This window comes from Phyllobates terribilis, unplaced genomic scaffold, assembly GCF_046119375.1.
Source record: "Phyllobates terribilis strain yellow unplaced genomic scaffold, ASM4611937v1 Scaffold_5__5_contigs__length_657084704, whole genome shotgun sequence".
NCBI lineage: Eukaryota > Metazoa > Chordata > Amphibia > Anura > Dendrobatidae > Phyllobates > Phyllobates terribilis.
In genome coordinates, this window is record NW_027362765.1 from 415,018,442 (window position 1) to 415,039,886 (window position 21,445).

General features: G+C 40.9%; 1 protein-coding gene across 2 annotated transcripts in view; it reads right to left on the minus strand.

Moving 5' to 3' along the window:
- LOC141273394 (pregnancy zone protein-like) overlaps window positions 1-21,445 on the minus strand; it is a 131,349-nt gene that overhangs the window by 71,255 nt on the left and 38,649 nt on the right. For both annotated transcript variants that reach the window (XM_073685160.1, XM_073685159.1), the window contains 3 exons: window positions 13,425-13,570; window positions 12,067-12,216; window positions 11,153-11,335 (listed from right to left, as the gene is read on the minus strand). In XM_073685160.1, the coding sequence (XP_073541261.1) occupies window positions 11,153-11,335; window positions 12,067-12,216; window positions 13,425-13,570 (479 nt within the window). The remainder of the gene's footprint in view (window positions 1-11,152; window positions 11,336-12,066; window positions 12,217-13,424; window positions 13,571-21,445) is intronic.

Genomic DNA, 21,445 nt, shown 5'->3' on the forward strand with positions numbered 1-21,445 from the left:
AGGAAGAGCCGAGGATCCCTTGTAAGCAGTGAACCTGACATCAGAGACATATGTAGCTGTCAAGGAACACATTGAAGGTCACTGAGAAAAGGGTGTGAATGGCTCAGAAGAAGTGCTGAGGTCTTTCTACTATCTGTCATCTGGGATATCTAGAGTTGTTACTGAGGTGACACATCAAGTGTCACTGAAGAAAAAGACTATGCAACCAGTGAGTTGCTGATTGGGGACTCCTTCATATTTTTCCAGTTAAGAAGAGGTTGAAGACCCACTGTAAGCAGTAGACAGATTGTTTTGGACAACGTTTAGATGTTCCTGTACCACAAGAAGTCACATTAGGGAAACATTGCAAATAACGGTAACACCTGAGTGGCTTAACAAAGATATCCATTGATATCTCCTTGGTCATTTTGCAAGCTTATTAACGTTAAGGTACACAAGTTGTTGTGAGGAGCATGGCAATAAGAACTTGGTGATACTTCTTTCATAAGGAGTTTTCGCCTCAAAGAAGCTGCGTATTGTTAATAGGGTCAACTGAAACGGCCTCACACAATCTTTGGAGATTGTGGATAGACTTTGGGGACTGCTTCAGTAATTATTACAAGCTATTGCCTGTTAAATTCCCTGGAGGTAAGAAGGATACTGGTGGAAAACCACATTAAAACAATGTTTGATATTTTCTCTAGTTAGTAGAAGTTTTATAACATTACAGTTATTCCCATTAGGTTCATCTAAGTAATTTAGTTAGTTGATAAAACTAGAATTCTGAACCCCAGAATTATTACGTTTTGTTGATGAGCCTCTTGATTATTATTATTATGGACTACTTAGCATTCATTTAAGAGTCTCAGGCTCTTTTATTGTTACTTACATTCCTCCAGAAGTTTTCATTTAATCCTATAGGGGCAAGGGATTTCTATATAATCTAAGGCTAGTCTCTTTTTATAATCTTGATTATAAGACGTAGTTGCTCAGTTACTTTAAGTGCAATTTTGGTAGTCTTTATATTCCTTATAATTATATTGAACAAGATATATAGTATGTGAAGCTATTTGCTAAATACCCTCTTAAGAAAATGGTTAGGAGTGACCCTAAGCCTAAAACTGGTAGCTTTAATTCCAGTAAAATCCCATTGCCTGATAATAAACCCAAACCCAGACCACAGAGGGAAAAACATTCTCAGTCTTATTTTCATTCGTCTCAAATGGCTTCAGGTGTTTTGGAAGATTCTTTTAATCTAGTCAGCCCTTTAAACTCTAGATCCCCTCTAAAAAGGGATGATTGTAAATTAGAGGAAATAATATCTAAAGGCATCTTTACCTATAGTGGGATTGTGAAATTGATTAAAGAACCCCTCTCAGATAATATCCCCAAAAAGTCTATCCAGTCAAAGAACACTTCTTCTATTTTCCACCACTCTGATGATATGGATACGTCCATCTCACCCAAAAGGAAAGAACTAGGGTCCTGAGGATTAGGAGAGTCATCATCTTTGGCTAAATCGAATAAAGATACTGATGACTCTTCATCCAATCCGAGCCCAGGTAAGAACAGACCTAGGAAGGATCAAGATAAAATCTATGTATCTAACCAGGTTGTTAGACATAGGATTGTTCCCAGGTCGTATAACTTTCTGTCCTTAGGAAAAAGTGTCTTTGAAGATTTTATAAAAAAGTTAATCAAAGACCTAAATGACAGTATTGAACTTGCATTTGAGAAACAGACAAAACTATTAGCTCTTTTATCCAAAAATATGAGACACATGACAAAATGATTGAATTAGTTGAAAAAACAACTGAAACTTTGACTAAGGAAAATCAAGAAAAGCATCTAGAAATTGATAAGCTGCAATCTAAACTTTCTGATCTGGAAGATCGGAATCGAAGAAACAATATAAAAATAAGGGGGACACCCAAAAGTGTCACCAAAACGAAGCTTTTGGACTATGTCAAAGCCTTTTTTAAAAAAAAAAAAACCCTACGATCCACAATTGATAGGATTCACCACCTGCCCCAACCATCTGCCATCTCGGCAGAATTCCCGAGGGCTATTATTTTACGGATTCATTTTTACAATTCAAATGAGAAATTACAGAATTTTATCAAGGAAAATAAACATTTCCTGGATCCCTATAGTCATATAAAAATCTTTGCAGACCTTTCTAAGGATACCATCTCCACATGAAGAACATTCAGTGAAATTACCTCTACTCTACAACAACTGGGTATCAACTATAGATAGGATTTCCCGACCAAACTCCTGGTATTTCATAAAGGTAAAACTGTCACCATGTATACACCAGAAGAAGGAATTAACTTTATATCCTCTTTATATAAGATTGTTGTTCAAAAAGATAAGTGTTAATTAGTTCTCTACAGCGAGCTTTACTATTATTTACATACTATAGTCATTATTACTCTGGCAGAAAACAATTTATCTGTATATATCTTCATTGCCATGGGGCTTGTGTCAACGTTTTGAATAGATTCTTCTTAAAATGGTCTTTCTTCTTTTTCAACTTTTCGAATATATCGACTCTGGAACTTTTTTCATCTGTCCCAAGCTATGGTGACTCATGGTGACATATGGTTTATTGTTTAATAATAGTTGAAGGATTTTTGAACTTTAAAAATCTTGGGACATATTTAATGTTATTTGGTTTAAGTTTTCCATTTACAGGTTGTGTTCAGGGTTCTCTCATTCTCGAACTTCCCCCAAATAGGTAATAAACCCATAGGAAGGACTGGGCTCCTTCAGGAGAACTTTAATTTCTGGTATTGTTAAGTTTAGATACCATATTATATTTAGTGTTCTTTTTTTTATTTTGTTTTGTTTTTTTTTCTCTCATTTTCTTGGTATCCTGAGATAAGATTGTTATTGTTGTTTAGTACATTAGACTAGGTGGTGGTTGTATATTTTTGATTAGAATTCATGGTATTTTGATTTATCTTATTTCCTGGAAGGTTAAATACAGTAAGTATTATGACTCGAGTACTAAGATTTTAGCATTTAACGTTAGAGGTCTAAACAGCCCTAGGAACAGATTCCTAGTTTGGAAAGAGATAAAAAATAATAATATGGATGTGGTCTGCCTTCAAGAAACCAAGTTCTCAAAAGATAAACATGCTAAACTCAGCCATAAAAATTTTCCTCATATCTTTGAGGCACTTAAAGTAAAAAAGAAGGCAGTGGTGGCCACATTAGATAGAGACTCGTTACCCTTTAGATTTGTAGAGGAACACTTTGATTTTTAGGGGAGGTTCCATATCTTAGTTTGCTATCTTAACAACAAACTCACTATTGTTATTAATATTTATGCTCCTAATAAAAAGCAAATCCAATTCCTGGAAAAACTTATGAAAAAGGTTCAAGAAGTGAGAAAAGGAGTAATCTTGCTCCTTGGAGATTTCAACATAGTCCCTGATGGTTCTCTGGATTCATCTTTACCTATTCATTCTCTTTTCCCTACTTTAAACATTTGGCTTTTCAAAACAAGAACTTCTTGGTGTGTTCCGTTGTATTAATACGTCCTCAAGAGAGTTTACCCATTTTTCCGAGGCCCAGAAAACTTCTTCACACATAGATTTAATCCTGACTGACCATTTTCACGATTTCTAAATTTAAAGAAATTGTGATAAATCCTAAGACATTCTCTGACCATTCATCGGTTCTAGGCAAATTGCATTTAGGTCCCCTTTTAAGCAACAACTTATTATGGAAGTGTAATTCTTTTCTATTGCAAATCTCTGAATTTAAAAGTGAAATTGAAAATGTGTTAAAATTTATTTCACTGAGAATGATTTGGACTGAACATGACCTTTTATCCTCTGGAACACCCACAAAGCAGTAATGAGAGGAATATTGATGCAGATTTCATCAAGATATGAGAGGAGGAAGAGGGAGAAGGTTAAAAAACTTCAATCTGAAATTAAAATTAAAGAGGAGGAGGCAGAGATGCCGACACTACAAACATAAAAATTTATACAAAAATTTTAGCGAATAGATTGAGTAAAATCCTCCCCAAGATAATTCAGAATGATCAAATGGGCTTTATTGAATTCTTCCAATTTCCCCTCACTTCTTTTGACCCTCAACGCGGAAAAAGTTTTTGATGGGCTTATTTGTGAATAGATACCTCAAATCCACCCTTTCTATATTTGGGTTCAGTAATCAAGTGTTACCTTCCATTATGGCCCTCTATTCACATCCTAGCGCTAGAATTTACATAAATAACCATTTATCTAATATCATTGAAATTTCACATGGAACAAGACAAGGCTGCCCTCTTACTATTCGCTACTATTACTATTCGCTTTAGCCATGGACTCTGTAGCCCAAAAAATTAGAACTAACCCTAAAATTAAAAGAATTAAAATCCTGTTCCGTCACTTTAAAATCAGTCTATTTGCTGATGATGTTTTATTTTCCTTAGCAGACCCCTTTAATTCTATTAGAGAAGTATAGACTATTCTTAAATTTTTTTCCAAAGTCTCTTTTTTTAAAGTTATCTTAGACAAATCAAAAATTTCACATTTTAACATTGATGATACTTTGAAAGGTGATATCCAAAGTATTTAATCAATTGCATACTTAGGGATTTTGCTAACAGCAAATTTTAAATCAATAATTTCCTCTAATATGGAATTAATTTTAAACAAAACCTATAACGATCTGAACAATATTGGTGAATCAGAACTTTCGTGGTTGGGAAAGATATTGACAGTCAAAATTATTACTTTTCCTAAAATATTATGTATTTTTAGAACGTTACCTCTTCCAATCTCTTCCATATAATTAAACGTCAAAACCTGATAAACAGATTTATCTGGGATAATAAAAGGGCGAGAATTGCAAGAAACATCCGATATAAAAACAAACTTAGAGGTGGATTAGGCCTCCTAAATTTGTTTGGCTACTACTTCTCAAGTTTAATTAAACAGAGTGTAGAATGGTTCAGGAAGGATATGTCTTCTCCATGGTTAGAATTGGAACTGGCCTTAAATGATAATTCTTCCCTTCAAGTTCTACTTTTAAAACATTTGGTTAACTCATCTCTTCCTGAACCAACTCATCCAATTTTTTGGCTACTATTTTTGCTTGGAAAAAAATGGCAAATTCTAGCAAGAAATCCTCTAAGTATGACCAAATCAAGAATTTTCCATTATCTTATTTGGAACTCCCGAATAATTGGAAAATCCTTTCTTCTTGGTCTTCTGTTGGTCTTAAAATGATTAAAGACTTACATAATGGGGATCATTTTGTCCCTTTCAGAGTTCTTAAGGTCAAGTTTATCTCAATAAATTTAGACTTTTTGGAATGCTTAATTGTTAAGGAGGCTATACAGAATCTGTTGCTAAGTAAATTCTCCATGTCTGATGAAATCTGCCTTCTTTTAGGTAACATTAACCCCTTAAGCCCCGGAGCATTTTCCGTTTTTGCATTTTCGTTTTTGCTCCCCTTGTTCCCAGAGCCATAGCGTTTTTATTTTTTGGTCAATATGGCCATGTGAGGGCTTATTTTTTGCGGGACGAGTCCCACAGCGCTCAGAAACCCAGGGTCTTGCAAGCACTGCGGGAGCGGTACAGAGCGATAGGTTTGACATGGAACATCATCGGAACCTGATTGGATCAGGTCCCAGTGATGTTAACCCTTTGCTGTCTTCTATATGCCGCGATCTATAGTGATCGCGGCATATAGAAGACAGCAGGAGGAGAGGGGGTCGTCCACTTACCTCTCCGACGGCTCCCTTATACCTTCCAGGACCTGAGGTTGCTATGGCAGCTGGAGGTCACATGACCGCCTCCAGATCTGCCATATATGGTGTCCTGCCTGGCTCAGCCTGCAGCTGAAGCCAGGCAGGAGACACAGTGTGAAACAGTCAGTGAAGATCTCATGTAATGTAATATATGTCTATTACATTACATGAGATCAGTGATCAGAAAAATAAAAATTAATGTCCCATACAGGGACTAAGTAAAAATGTAAAAAAAAAGTAAAAAAAAAAAGTTTCTAAACTGTTAAAAAAATTACAAAATAAATAAAAATAAATAAATAAAATATTAAACCGATAAATCCATATATTTATGCAAAAATAAAAAAAGTACACATATTTGGTATCGCCGCGTCCGAAACAACCCGAGCTATAAAACTGTCACACTAATTAACTCCTTCTGTGCACACCGTAATAAAAATAAATAAAAAACAGAGCAAAAAACTATGCTTTTTCCTCATATCGCCAAACAAAAAGTGGAAAAAAATGCGATCAAAAAGCAAAATGGAAATAAAAATGGTACCGCTGAAAACGTCATCTTGTTCTGCAAAAAACAAGCCACCATATAGCTCCATCAGCCAAAAAATAAAAAAGTTATACCTCTCAGAATAAAGCAATGCAAAAAAAATATTTTTTCTATAAAATTGTTTTATTGTGTAAAAGCGCCAAATCATAAAAAAATATACAGTACGTGTAGCATCGCTGTAAACGTACTGACCCGAAGAATAACGCTGCATGATCACTTTTACCACACGCAGAACGGCATAAAAAAAACCTCAAAAAACAATTCCTGAATTGTTAGTTTTTGTTAATTTTACCTCCCAAAAAACGGAATAGAAAGCGATCAAAAAATGTCACGTACCCAAAAATGGTACCAATAAAAATATCAACTCGTCCCGCAAAAAACAAGCCATCACATGACTCTGTCGGCCGAAATCTGGAAAAATTATAGCTCTCAAAATATGGCAATGCAAAAACTAGATTTTGCAAAAAAAAGCGTCTTTTAGTGTGTGACAGCTGTCAGTCATAAAAACCCGATATAAATCTGGTATCTCTGTAATCGCACCGACCCGAAGAATAAAGTTATCTCATCACTTATACCACACGAGGAACGGCGTAAAAAATAAATGAAACCAATTGTTCACCTGCTACTGATTTGTTTATTATGTCTCCCAATGTGCTCACCACACATCTAGATAAGTTCCCTAAGGGGTCTAGTTTACAAAATGGTGTCACTTGTGGGGGGTTTCCACTGTTTAGGCACATTAGGGGCTCCCCAAATGCGACATGGCATCTGCTAATTATGCAAACAAATTTTACATTCAAAAAGTCAAATGGCGCTCCTTCCCTTCCAAACCCTGCCATGCGCCCAAACAGTGGTTTTCCCCCACATATGGGGTATCGGCATACTCAGTAGAAATTGCACAGCAAATTTCATGGTGCAATTTCTCCTGTTATCCTTATGATAATGCAAAATTAGGGGATGAAATACATTTTTTGTGGGAAAAATGTGAACATTTTATTTTTACGGCTCAATATTATAAACTTCTGTGAAGCACCTGGGGGTACAAGGTGCTCACCACACATCTAGATAAGTTCCCTAAGGGGTCTAGTTTCCAAAATGGTGTCACTTGTGGGGGGTTTCCACTGTTTAGGCACATCAGGGGCTCCCCAAATGCAACATGGCGTCCGCTAATTATTCAAGCAAATTTTACATTCAAAAAGTCAAATGGCGCTCCTTCCCTTCCAAACCCTGCCATGCGCCCAAACAGTGGTTTTCCCCCACATATGGGGTATCGGCGTATTCAGGAGAAATTGCACAACAAATTTCATGGTGCAATTTATCCTATTACCCTTATGATAATGCAAAATTAGGGGATGAAAAACATTTTTGTGGGAAAAATGTGAAAATTTTATTTTTACAGCTCAATATTATAAACTTCTGTGAAGCACTTGGGGGTGCAAGGTGCTCACCACACATCTAGATAAGTTGCCTAAGGGGTCTAGTTTCCAAAATGGTGTCACTTGTGGGGTGTTTCCACTGTTTAGGCACATCAGGGGCTCTCCAAACGCAACATGGCGTCTGCTAATTATTCAAACAAATTTTACATTCAAAAAGTCTAATGGCGCTCCTTCCCTTCCGAACCCTGAAGTGCGCCCAAACAGTGGTTTTCCCTCACATATGGGGTATCAGCGCGCTCAAGAGAAATTGCACAAAAAATTTTGGGGTCCATTTTTTCCTGTTACCCCTGTGAAAATAAAAAAAATTGGGTCTAAAATAACATTTTTGTGAAAAAAGTTAAATGTTAATTTTTTTCTTCCACATTCCAAAAATTCCTGTGAAGCACCTGAAGGGTTAATAAAGTTCTTGAATGTGGTTTTGAGCACCTTGAGGGGTGCAGTTTTTAGAATGGTGTCACTTTGGGGTATTTTCTGTCATAAAGACCCCTCAAAGTGACTTCAAATATGATGTGGTCCCTAAAAAAATGTTTTTGTAAATTTTGCTGGAAAAATGAGAAATCGCTGGTCAACTTTTAACCCTAAATTCAATCCAAAATTGTTCTGATGTAAAGTAGACATGTGGGAAATGTTATTTATTAACTATTTTGTGCGAAATATCTCTCTGATTTAAGGGCATGAAAATTCAAAGTTTCAAAATAGCAAAATTTTCAAAATTTCCGATTTTTTCACAAATAAACGGAAGTGATATCGAAGAAATTTTACCACAATCATGAAGTACAATATGTCACGAAAAAACAATCTCAGAATCAGGGGAATCCGTTGAAGCGTTCCAGAGTAATTTCTTCATAAAGTGACAGTGGTCAGAATTGAAGAATTTGGCCCGGTCACAAAGGCAAAAACAGGCTCTGGCGCGAAGTGGTTAAAATCTCATTAGCTGGTATGAGTGCCTTCAGGGATAAAAATTGCCTTAATGTTTTCAATCTTTGCACTGTTTCTGATGTATTATTTCAGTACACAATTGACTATAACTGTTATGCAATTTTTTAACAATTTTTTAAAATTTTCTATCTGTGGCTGTATTTATATGATGTTATAATAAGAGTGGCCACTGTTCACTTAAAACTTAAATGGGGTTATCTATAGTTTACGGTTCACTGCTCTACATCAATTTTGCTGACTACAAGATAACATAACTAATAGGAAAACTGCTTGATAAGCTGTAAAAAACTGCTGATGTCGGAATTTTATGGCTATATACAGGAAAAATATATACTGTATCTTCGTACCATAGTAGCCAGTAGATAGAAAAATATTACAATTTGAGAGTTTTCAGTGGTTGATACCTTTTAATGGCTAACTGAAAAGATGGTAACAAATTGCAAGCTTTCGAGACTACTCAGGTCTCTTCATCAGGCATATCAACCACTGAGGACTCTCAAATCTTAACAATTTTCTATCTACTGGCTACTATGGTACGAAGATACAGTATATATTTTTCCTGTATATAGCCATAAAATTCCGACATCAGCAGTTTTTTACAGCTTATCAAGCAGTTTTCCTATTAGTTACACCGATTGCATAGGCAGCATTTCTTTTTGCTTATTCAGTATATCTAAATAATATAATCATATACAATGTTATGCAGGCATTCAAGAATAGCTAAGCAAAGGCAGAACATTATATAAGGAAAGAAAGGACTGCTGGAGAGAAATTTCCGATCAGTGAAAAGAATATCAATAATGAACCACTTGTTAATCTTCAGAAAGTGTTGTTCCTCCCACTCAATATAAAAATGGATCTCATGAAACAGTTTGTTATGGCATTGGTGAATGCTTCACGTACATATGTATCAAATTTCCTGTTCTTTCACATGAATAGCTGAAAGCTGGCATATTTGATGGACCACAATTTAGGCTTCTAATCAAAGACAAGGAATTCCTTAATACCTTGAAAACAATAGAAAACGATGTTTGGTCTGCTTTTTCTGATGTGATTAAAGACTTTATTTGCAACTTTAGAGATGAAAATTAAAACCTTTTAGTTTATTTCCCAGAAAATCATTGTAGCTTAAAAGTCTCCTCACCTTCACATACTTAACATGTCACTTTCAGCAAGGAGGAATATTTCCCCTTGGATGCTGGTCAGACACCTCTCACCTAGCCAAACCAGATCTCACACTTCGCATTGATGAGGGGCAGTACTCTGAAACACAGTGTCTGCAAATTGAGATTCTGGCTCAGGTTTTTATCCTTAGTCATGTGACAAGGCTCGTTAGAGAGTCAATATGGACTTTTAAGCCCCCGTCTCACATAGCAATATCGCTAGCGATATCGCTGCTGAGTCACGGTTTTGGTGACTCACCAGCGACCTCACCAGCGATGTCGCTGTATGTGACACTTTGCAACGATCAGGCCCCTGCTGTGAGGTCGCTGATCGTTGCAAAGTGTCCTGGACCATTTTTTGGTCGTTGGCCTCCCGCTGGCCAGCACACATCGCTGTGTGTGACCAGCGGGACCAACGATCTGGCTGGTAACTATGGTAAACATCGGGTTACTAGGGGCACGCGCGCACTTAGTAACCCGCTGTCTACCATGGATACCACTCTGCTACGGTGCGCGGAGGCTCCCGCGCACCGTAGCAGAGTGGTATCCATGGTAAACAGCGGGTTACTAGGGGCACACGCGCACTTAGTAACCCGATGTTTACCATAGTTACCAGCCTGCTCCTGCTTGCAGCAGGCTGGTAACGGGAACAGGACATCGTGGAACGATTCTTTCCACGATATCGCTGCTCCCCTGATCGCTGGTGAGCCTGCCTGTTTGACAGCTCACCAGCGATGTATTAGCGATGCAGCAACGATCCCTGACAGGTCGTATCGTTGTCGGGATCACTGCTGCATCGCTTAGTGTGACGGGGCCCTTAGAACTGCAACTTCCTATAAGTGGTGCTAGAGTTCTAGTCCTATTCCTCTGTGAAGAGACAATTTGCTACCTTTTAGTTCAAAACGTGTTGATTGCTTTTCAAAGATTTTGAGCAAACATGAGTGTCAAATTGCATTTCCTTCATAGCCACCTGAATTACTTCCCCTCCAATCTTGGAACTATGAGTGAAGAACAAACATTTCTCATTTGTGAAAAAATTTGATGTATTGCATATTTTTTTTATTTCATATCTGAGATCATCACCTTGTCATTTGAGTAAAATCATTAAAAATACTCGGGTCAGTAGAATTTTTTGGAAAAAAATGTAGACCAGTTAATGGTTTTTAAGGAACTGATTGCAGCTAAAACTCTTTTCTACTTAATATCTTAAAAATATGCCTACTTTATTAGAGATTTTGTTGTACATTTGCGCTATGCTAAGGATAAAATTCTCATTTTGCTAATTCATGTAATTTCGTTTTAATTTAATCAAAGGTTGTACCTTGAACAAGCTGTATACATCCACACTTTCATCTCTAGGGAACCGTGGCATATATGGCCTTCTAATGGAGCCACCAGGGAAAACAGGTGGGAAGTAAGGTCCACCATATCCACATGAAGGTTCATTTTCCTGGATGCGATAGTCATATCTTCCAAAATCGAAGGAGGGGAAGAGGTCAAAAACCTTATAGAAAAGAAATGTAAGAGTATTTTTAAAAGTTTGATTATAAATAATATCCTGTTTAGAAACCTATGGCAGTACTATACTGCACTGCACAAATACAATTGAATAGAGGGGAATCTGCAGTAGCCGGCCGTGGCCACCACCGTTTTAATGTAGCTGCTGTGTTTGATCAGCATCTGTGAATTTCCGGCTGGCACTGATAACAGTTAGTTGGTGGCAGTGGTAGGAGTCACACCCCTACTGACCTGATATTGATGACATATAATAAGGATAGGTCATTTATATCATAGTAATGACATTTTTTTTTATTTTAAAGCTGTTATGTCACCTAAATATGCTAGCCTAAGTAATAAGCTCTATTCCCTTCTCAACAGCTTGACTGATAGCTTTTTAGCTCTGTGATTTCAAGCAGAGGCGCTGTCACTCAAGCAGAAGGAGGCAGCAATGGGCAATGAATAGAGCTGGAGAGAGCAGAGGCTTGGGAAGGGTTTTCGCACATCAAAAATGCTTCAGACTCATTTGCATACTGATTCAAATGATGATTTCTTGATATCGGGAGGAACGGACTGGCTAGCTATAGATATGGATGGACTTGTTTTTGCAAGATTACAAATAAACAGATTGGGTGGTGAAATCCTGCTGACAGATCCCCTTTATGTTCTATAGAATATGGTGGCACTATGAATATATAAAAAGTAATACAGACACTTTCTGTTCTATATATCACTCACTTTTTCAGCAGTCAGCTCTTTCTCTGGTTTCATCAGTACCACACTCTGATCCACCACCCTAAGACCACACAGAGATCCAGGATCTGCCTGAACCTGGAGAGACACATCTGATCCTGGAAGAACTTCATCTGGGGAAAACTCAGTTGACACCTGGAGAAAAGTTACAAAAAAATAATGAAATAAAACCACTGAGAAACCGAGAGAGGGAGAACTTTTCCTCCTAAATAATGCTCGAGTTTGCCATTCACTTCCTTTATGCTTGCTACTCGAGTTGAGCACATCCGGGCTACCGATGTGCTCGATTTGAGTACCGAGCACTCGAGCATTTCACTGCTCAATCAACACAATTCTTTACAATTTGTTGGCACAGATGCTCACCAGTTTTAAAGTAATTGCCAGTCAGCCAAAGGCAAATCTGACATTCATGCACTATCAATAAATATTCCAAAAATGGTCTGAAACCAGTCATACATAATTCATGGGCTGCACTTCATGAATTCAGTAACCACTGAAACTAGATACATTAGAGGAGGATGGAAGTAGCCCAAATACTACTAGTCAAGACAGACACTCGAAGGCTGACAGACCACAAGAAGTCTCCGCAGCTCACTGCTCTGTAGACAGGTAGTAGAGAAATTTAGAAGAGAGACTATGTATCAAACATAAAGTGGTCCAATCACCAATTCACCATGCATCCATTACAGAGGGTAAAAAGACTCAAGCTGTAGATGTATTACATTGACAGACACTCTGAATGGCTGCCATGTAAAACTAAATACTTCTGCAAGGGTCTCTTGAAAGGGGTTGTCCTGTGAACAAATTTTAATTAATAGATATTGGAATAAAAATAATTTCCACAATTGGATGTGTTTAAAAAAATGTCCCTGTGCTGAGATAATCTTATAAATGTGCCCCTGCTGTGTACTGTGTAATGTCTGTGTCTGACCGTACAGGAACATGGTCTGATCATACCACATCTCCTGGGCAGGGGAGGAGGCGAAAGAGTATACAGACAGGACAGCACAGGATCACAGCAGATTCTTTTTGTGAGGTAAAACATTTCACTGCATTTTCTTAAGCGATATTTTACCTCAAAGAAAGAATCAGCTGTGATCCCCTGCAGTAATATCTGTATACTCTTTTGCTTTCTCCCCTGCCTTTCTCTGCAACATTTTTTAACACATCCAATTGTGGAACTTATTATTATTCCGAGATCTATCGATTAAAATGTTGAATACCCTTATAAGATTATAATTAGGACAGATAGACAGCAGTTATATTTACTGTGTATGAATCCATATTGTATAATGTGGCCAATAATATTCTTTGATATAATTTCAACACCAAAGTCTACTTACTTTATTCTTGAAACATTTAAGTATGTTGAATTTTGTAGCATCGGCTAACATTTCTCCATTAGGCAGAAGGATATACACAAGAACATGGACAACTTTGGAATTGCCTGCTTGTATAGGCAGAGTAAGGGTGAGTTCTCCATTGATATCTGATGAAAAAAAAAATCACTCGTTTAAAAATATTTATTTTTAATGGGTGAAAAAAAATGGCATTTTATCCTGTTTTAATTCAGAATTTAACCTCTTCATATAATAATAATCTTTTTATTTATACAGCGCCAACATATTCCACAGCGCTTTACAATTCAGACAATTTACAGACATTATCAGCACTGTCCCCATTGGGGCTCACAATCTATATTCCCTGTGTGGGAGGAAACCAGAGAACCTGGAGGAAACCCACACAAACAGAGGGAGAACATACAAACTCCTTGCAGATGTTGTCCTTGGTGAGATTTGAACGCAGGACCCCAGCACTGCAAGGCTGCAGTGCTAAACACTGAGCCACCGTGCTGCCAGAATCATCTGCTTAAAGCATTATGATCATAGTTTTGAGGAATAACTTGATGTTTTAGAGAAGTACTGGTGCTTGAGTTGATGACGAGATCAGTAATGCAGCCAAGACCATAGAATCTGAGCCACTATCAGAACTTTGAATGGTGCCAGCGTTGGGCTTAATTGCCAAAGTGACCAAAATGCTATGATGTCAGCAGTCACACAGGTCACATCTCCTGTCATTATTGAACACTGGTCTGGACTAGTGATGAGCGAGCACTAAAATGCTCGGGTACTCGTTGCTCGGGTTGAGCAAATTAGAATACTCGGGTGCTCGACCCGAGCAACGAGCCCAATGTAAGTCTATGGAAAACTCGAGCATTTTTCCGGCAGCTCCCCCAGGCGGTCTGCAGAGGGCCTAAAAATTGCCCAAATCGATGGGAACAGTGCTCAAATGACATGGGAAAAGCATGGGGAAGACCCCTGGAAGCATTTCGCACACACAGGTCACTGCTGTCAACAATTGTGTCACAGGTATTATGCCACTTTTACGGACTCACAATAAAACATGCAAAAACGAAACCAAAATGGATTTTCCTGGGAAAAATGTTAAGTAATATCCTTTCCAGGGTAATGACTTGTATATAAGGAAAAATAAATAACCAAAAACAAAAATGCTCCTCCACACCTTGGGCTCTGTTCACACGTAGCATTTTTGATGCGTTTTTGCACTTTTGCATTGCTTTCAACCAATACAAATGCATTCACGGGGAAATGTCATTCTACCATTTTACAACCTTATCTGGCCATGTGGTGTGTGACACATCATCAGACACATGCATACAGTGCTGAAAAGACATGGGAACAGCATGGAGAAGACCCCTGGAAGCATCTCTGACTCCCAGGTCAGTGCCTAAAAGTGTGCCCATCACAAGTGATCCTTGGCGCATGCAAAGATGCTTCTGTCGTTGCAGACTTGCAACAATCACTGTCCACGTCCTTGTCCTAGTGCAGCATTCAGTTGTCCCTACCCCATTCCTTGGAATGCAAGCACAAGTATGCAGCCAGCCACCCACCCACTCACAGACTGCCACACTATACTGACAAATTTTTGACAGCTGCTTGCACATGAAATGTGGTCTTTTAGGCTCGTGGAGGCGGAAGCTGTCCATAACCTCATGGCGGCGGACGGGTCTCCATACTCGGTCCCCAGCTACCACTATTTTTCCTGGTGTCGTCTCCACCTTCCACAAGCACGGGTCCCACAACATTAGCTGTACTTTCCCCAGTACACTTACTGGGAAGAACCACCTAACCACAAACATGTGCACAAGTGAATGTAGCCAGGGACAGTAAGGAGCCAGTCCACAGCTTGTCGGTGAGAGTTGTATTTCACCACAGCCATATTTTTTAGCTCAGTGAAAGGACTGACTTGGGAAACCGTATCTACTCCAGCTGTCATTTCTCCCAGGAAGTCCTCTAATGCAGCTTGTCGCATAAGCATTGGCAGCCCGTCCAACATCAGCTCGCACTTGTCGGTGGTGCTTCGACACACAAACATCTTTTTTTGCCCTTTAATTTCATGACTACAGAGTTGAGCAATGGCCTGATATGCAATGTGGTTTGAGAAATAACATGCAATTAAGCACGTCCAATCCACATTAAAAAAAAGCAGCCATAGAGTGTCCGGGAACCTTCCCACACACTTTTCTTAGCCAGGGCTGCTTCTCAGCAGGGTTGGACAGACCCACCAGAGAACCGGAGACTCCTCCGGTTGGCCCTGGCATCTCTATCGGGAGAGTTCATAGTGCCGAAGTGAGGCCATGATGATGATAGAGGCCACCATTTGCTTAGTGTTCTGTTACTTGGAATGCAAGCGCAAGTATGCAGCCCGCCACCCACCCATAGGCCGCAATAGTAAACTGCAAAATTTCTGCACAGCTCCTGCACTTGAAATGTGGCCTTTTAGGCTTGTGGAGGCGGAAGCTTTTCACAACCTCATGGCGGCTGCGGCCGGGTGTCCATACTTGGACCCCAGCTGCCACTATTTCTCCCGGTATAGTCTCCGCTTTCCACAAGCACGGGTCTCTGAACATTACTGCTGGTACTTTTCTGTGGGAATCTGCTTGCCTCCTACCAGCCTGCAATATTTCCAGTGAACTATGGTACGACGCCATGGTATTAGCACTGCCCCCAGTACCAGTAGCAAAGCCATCCCCAATTTCCTTCTCAGGATTTCTATTTGGTAGACTGAATGGCTGCCCAAATACATTAGTTTCTCACAAAGGAGCTGAAGATAGAGTGCAAGTAGGTGCAAGTTTCTCCAGCCTGTTAGATATCAGAGGTGAACGGCAGCACATTGGCTCAGTGGTTAGCACTGAAGCCTTGCAGTGCTGGGAAACTGGGTTCAAATCCCAGCAAGGACAACATCTGCAAGGATTTTGTATGTTCTCCCCGTGTTTGCGTGGGTTTCCACCTCAGTAAAAAAAAGGAGTAATTAAGAGTGTCCGGGAACCTTCCCACACACTTTTCGTAGACAGGACTACTTCTTGGCAGGGTTGTACAGTCCCACCAGAGAATCCTCGGATGGGCCCTGGCTTCTCCATCAGGTGAGTTCATGATAGCGCAAACTTTGCAGCAGCTATGGGGCTCTTGAGTGGGAGAGAAAGGTGAGCCCTCAGAAACAAATCCTTAAGTGGACACAAGGTTTTTCAGTTTGAAACTGCTTCTCAGTGGAAGTTGTATTTCACCACAGCCATATTCTTTAGCTCGGTGAAAGGACTGGCATAGAGGGAAACCGTATCTACTCCTGCTGTCATTTCTGCATCGCCAGGTTCTGCCCATTGTCACACACAACCATGCCTGGCTGTATGTTCAGAGGTAAGAGCCACAGATCAGGCTGCTGTGTTACAGCTTTCAACAACTCTGCAGTGGTGGGCGGTTTGTCACCTAAGCATTAAGCATATTATCTTCAGCACAGCCTGTTGCCGCTTGGCCAAGGCAGTGCTTTCAGCTTGTGACAGATGGGGTCATTTTGGAGATGGAGGCCGAACTGGAGGAGGTGCAGGAGCTGAACAATGTAATTACATTGAGGTTACTTTGGTGAGTCTGGTTTTTATACTAAACAAATATCCTACTGTGTTTTTATTTATTTATTTTTTTACGTTATCTTTTAAGACAAATGCATTCACCGGGAATGTCATTTTATCATTTTACAACCTAATCTGGCCATGTGGTGTGTGACACATCAGACACATTTATGATGGAGGGACTCTGAAAGTCACAAAGCCTATTTTTAAAGGGTCATCAGGCGGCACTTAGCAGTTGGCCCTCGCTATTGTTAGAGAACCATCAGCTGGCTATGCTATATTGTTCCCATTATTAACGAGTAGGTCTCCTATACCATTATTGCGTATTTAGTGACTGTAAGGCCTGCCAAAAATTTGGATGCAACACAATACCTCTTTGAAGAGACATAAAGGAGGGTCTCAGTGAAAAAAATGTTCCCATTATAAAGGAGCGGGTCTCCTATAGTGGTAATGCCCATGCTGTGACTGCAAGGGCTGCCAAATTTTGGGAAAAACCCCACTAAGAATTTAAAGACACATAGAGCAGTGCCACAATAACGAGTACAACATGTTCCCATTTGAAAGGAGAGGGTCTGCTATACAGTTATAGTGTATGCAGTGAGTTCAACGGCTGCCAAAATTTAGGAAAAAACCCACTATCAATTTAAAGACACATAGAGCAGGGCCACAGTTACGACATGTTTCCATTAGAACGGATCGGGTCTGCTATACAGTTATAGGGTGTGAAGTGAGTCCAATGGCTGCCAAAATTTATGAAAAACCCCACTAACAATTTAAAGACACACAGAGCTGGGCCACAGTAATGACATGTTCACATAAAGGCCCCGTCACACTTAGCGACGCTGCAGCGATCCCGAAAACTATACGACCTGTCAGGGATCGTTGCTGTGTCGCTATGTGGTCGCTGGTGAGCTGTCAAACAGGCAGGCTCACCAATGATCAGGGGAGCATTGACATCATGGAAAGAATCTTTCCACGATGTCCTGCTCCTGGTTACCAGCCTGCTGAAGCAGGAACAGGCTGGTAACCATGATAAACATCGGGTTACTAGGGGCACACGCGCACCTAGTAACCCGTTGTTTATCATGGTTACCACTCTGCTATGGTGAGCGGGAGGTTACCGCTCACTTTAGCAGGCTCGTAACCATGATAAACAATGGGTTACTAGGTGCGCGTGTGCCCCTAGTAACCTGATGTTTATCATGGTTACCAGCCTGATCGCTGCTCCCGCTGGTCACACACAGCGATGTGTGCTGACCAGCGGGAGGGCAACGACCAAAAAATGATCCAGGACACTTTACAGCGATCAGCGACCTCACAGCAGGGGCCTAATCGCTGCAAAGTGTCACACATAGCGACATCGCTGGTGAGGTCGCTGTTGCATCACCAAAACCGTGACACAGCAGCGATCTCGCTAGCGATCTCGCTATGTGAGATGGGGGCTTTAGAAAGGAGAGGGTCTGCTATACAGTTATAGGGTATGCAGTGAGTCCAACGGCTGCCAAAATTTAGGAAAAAACCCACTAACAATTTAAAGACACATAGAGCAGGGTCACAGTAATGACATGTTTCCATTAGAAAGGAGCGGCTCTGCTATACAGTTACAGGGTATGAAGTGGATCCAACGGCTGCCAAAATTTATGAATAAATAAACCCCAATAACAATTTAAAGACACATAGAGGTGGGCCTCAGTAACGACATATTCCAATTAGAAAAGAGCGGGTCTCCCATACTGTTTGCCTATGCAGTGACTGCAATGGCTGTCAAAAATTTGGAGGCACTCCAATGCCCCTTGCAAGAGACGTAGAGGTCGGAGGACCTCCTGAAAGCAATGTTCCCATTATTAGGAAGTGTGTCTCCCATTCTGTTTGCCTATGCAGTGAAGCAATGGCTGCCAAAAATTTGGAGGCACTCCAATGCCCCTTGCAAAAGATGAAGAAGCCGGAAGGCCTCCTGAAGACAATGTTCCCATTATTAGGAAGTGTGTCCCCATTCTGTTTGCCTATGCAGTGAAGCAATTGCTGCCAAAAATTTGGAGGCACTGCAATGCCCCTTGCAAGAGACGTAGAGGTCAGAGGGCCTCCTGAAAACAATATTTCCATTATTAGGAAGTGGGTCTCCCATACTGTTTGCCTTTACACTGAAGCAATGGCTGCCAAAAATTTGGAGGAAGTGCTATGCCCCTTGCAAGAGACGTAGATATGTTGATATGGTATATATATCGTGGTGATATGGTGGTGGAGGATGAGAATGCGGAGAAGGAGCAGGACAAGAGCAAATAGACAAAATCAGGAAGCGTATACCCATGTGTGGGTGTGAAGACAGAGGTTCTTGGGAATAGAGTTAGACCTCTCCAAAAAAAGACACTGTATTTGAGTTTATTTTACTCTGCTATCATTCGGTGGTGTTGAGAAGTCTGGCCCAATCCAGCCCTTGTTCATTTTTATAAGAGTTAGCCTGTCAGCATTTTCAGTTGATAGGCAAATGCCCCTATTGGTAATAATTCCACAGGCGGCAATAAAAACCTGCTCTGACAAAACACTAGTGGCTGGGCAGGCCAGGACCTCCAAGGCGTAGAACGCCAGTTCATGCCACGTGTCCAGCTTGGATACCCAATAATTATAAGGCACAGAGGAATCACGGAGGATGTTGGTACGGTCGGCAAGGTACTCCCTCACCATCTTCCGAAACTTTGCACTCCTTCTGAGAGTACCCCGCTCCTCAGGGCCTGTGCGATGGGAGGGTCTGAGAAAACTGTCCTAGAACTTTGACAATGTTCCCCTGCCTCTGCTGGATTGCATTTGTGCCTCACTGTACTCCTTGGTTGTCCAACAAACTATGACCTCTGCCGCCAGCGTTTTCAGATGGGAATTTTTTAAATAATTCTGCATCAAGGGCCTTCTCGTAGTGTACCATTTTATTAGGCCTGTCCTGCAAGGGAATTAGAGACATAAAGTTCTCCCTGGTCTAGAAGCGTCACCAACCAGTAATGACTGTCACCCAAAATTTGGAAAACGCAAGGATCACGGGAAAGAGAGCGTAACATAAACTCAGCCATGTGTGCCAGACTGCAAAGAGGCAAGACTTCCATGTCCTCACTAAGAGGACGACTGACCATGCTCTCCTCCTCATCCTCCTCCTCCCTGTCTTCAGGCCATCCATGCTGAACAGAGGGTTTGACAGTTGTGCAGGTAATAGTACCATCTATAGCGCAGGAAACTAGCTCCTGTTCTTCCTCCTCCTCCTCTTCCTCAATGTCACCCAATCCACATTGGGATGAGATGAGGCTGGGCTGTGTGTAATCACCCTGTATAGTTCCTTGCACCATCTCATCGTGCTCAGCCTGCAATGCATCCTCTTTAATTGAGAGAAGAGAGCGTTTCAGAAGACAGAGACGCTTGATGGTGACGCTAATTATGGCGTCATCACCGCTCACCATCTTGGTGAAGTCCTCAAAGTTTTGGAAGATGGTACAGATGTTTGACATCCATGTCCACTCCTGAAGTTTTATGTGTGGAGTCTGACCTGAATACCGACGGCCTTGTTGATGCTGATTGTCAACAACTGCCCTCTTCTGCTCACAAATACTTCCCAACATCTGCAATGTAGATTTCCAACGTGTGGGGACATCGCAGATCAGTCGATGAGCTGGAAACTGCAAACGCTGCTGAAGCATGGCAAGGGCGGCAGAAGCTGTAGCTGACTTTTTAAAATGGGCACACAGGTGGCGTACTTTGACAAGCAGATCCAGCAGATCCGGGAAAGTTTTGAGAAGCCGCTGAACCACGAGGTTAAGCACATGGGTCAGGCATGGTACGTGTGTGAGCTCGCCTCGCCTCAGAGCAGCCACCAGATTCTGGCCATTGACACACACAAACATGCCGGGCTGTAGGGTCAGCAGTGTCAGCCACAGATCTGCCTGCTCTTTCAGAGCTGTCTACAACTCTTCAGCGTTGTGTAGTTTGCCACCTAAGCTTATTAGCTTCAGAACTGCCTGTTGCCGCTTGGCTGAGGCAGTGCTGCAGTGCTTCCAAGTTGTGACTGATGTGGTCATTTTGAAGTTGGATGCTGAAGAGGAGGAGGTGCAGGAGCTGTAGAATGTGGGGGCAACCCTGATTGACCCAGGACCCATCAGGAGGACGTGTTCCATCCCAAGGTCCGACTGGGTCCCGGCTTCCACTATATTAACCCTGTGTGCCGTCAGCGAGATGTACCATTCCTGCCCACAAGCACTTCTCCAAGTGTCCGTGGTTAGACAAACTTTCCCAGTAACTGCGTTGTTGAGGGCACATCTAGTATTGCCGGACACGTGCTCTTTTGTAACGTGGGGATGGCACACCGGGAGAAATAGTGGCGGCTGGAGACTGAGTACCGACAGACATCCGCCGCCATCAGGTCGCAGAAAGCTTCCATCTCCATGTGCCTAAAAGGCAACATTT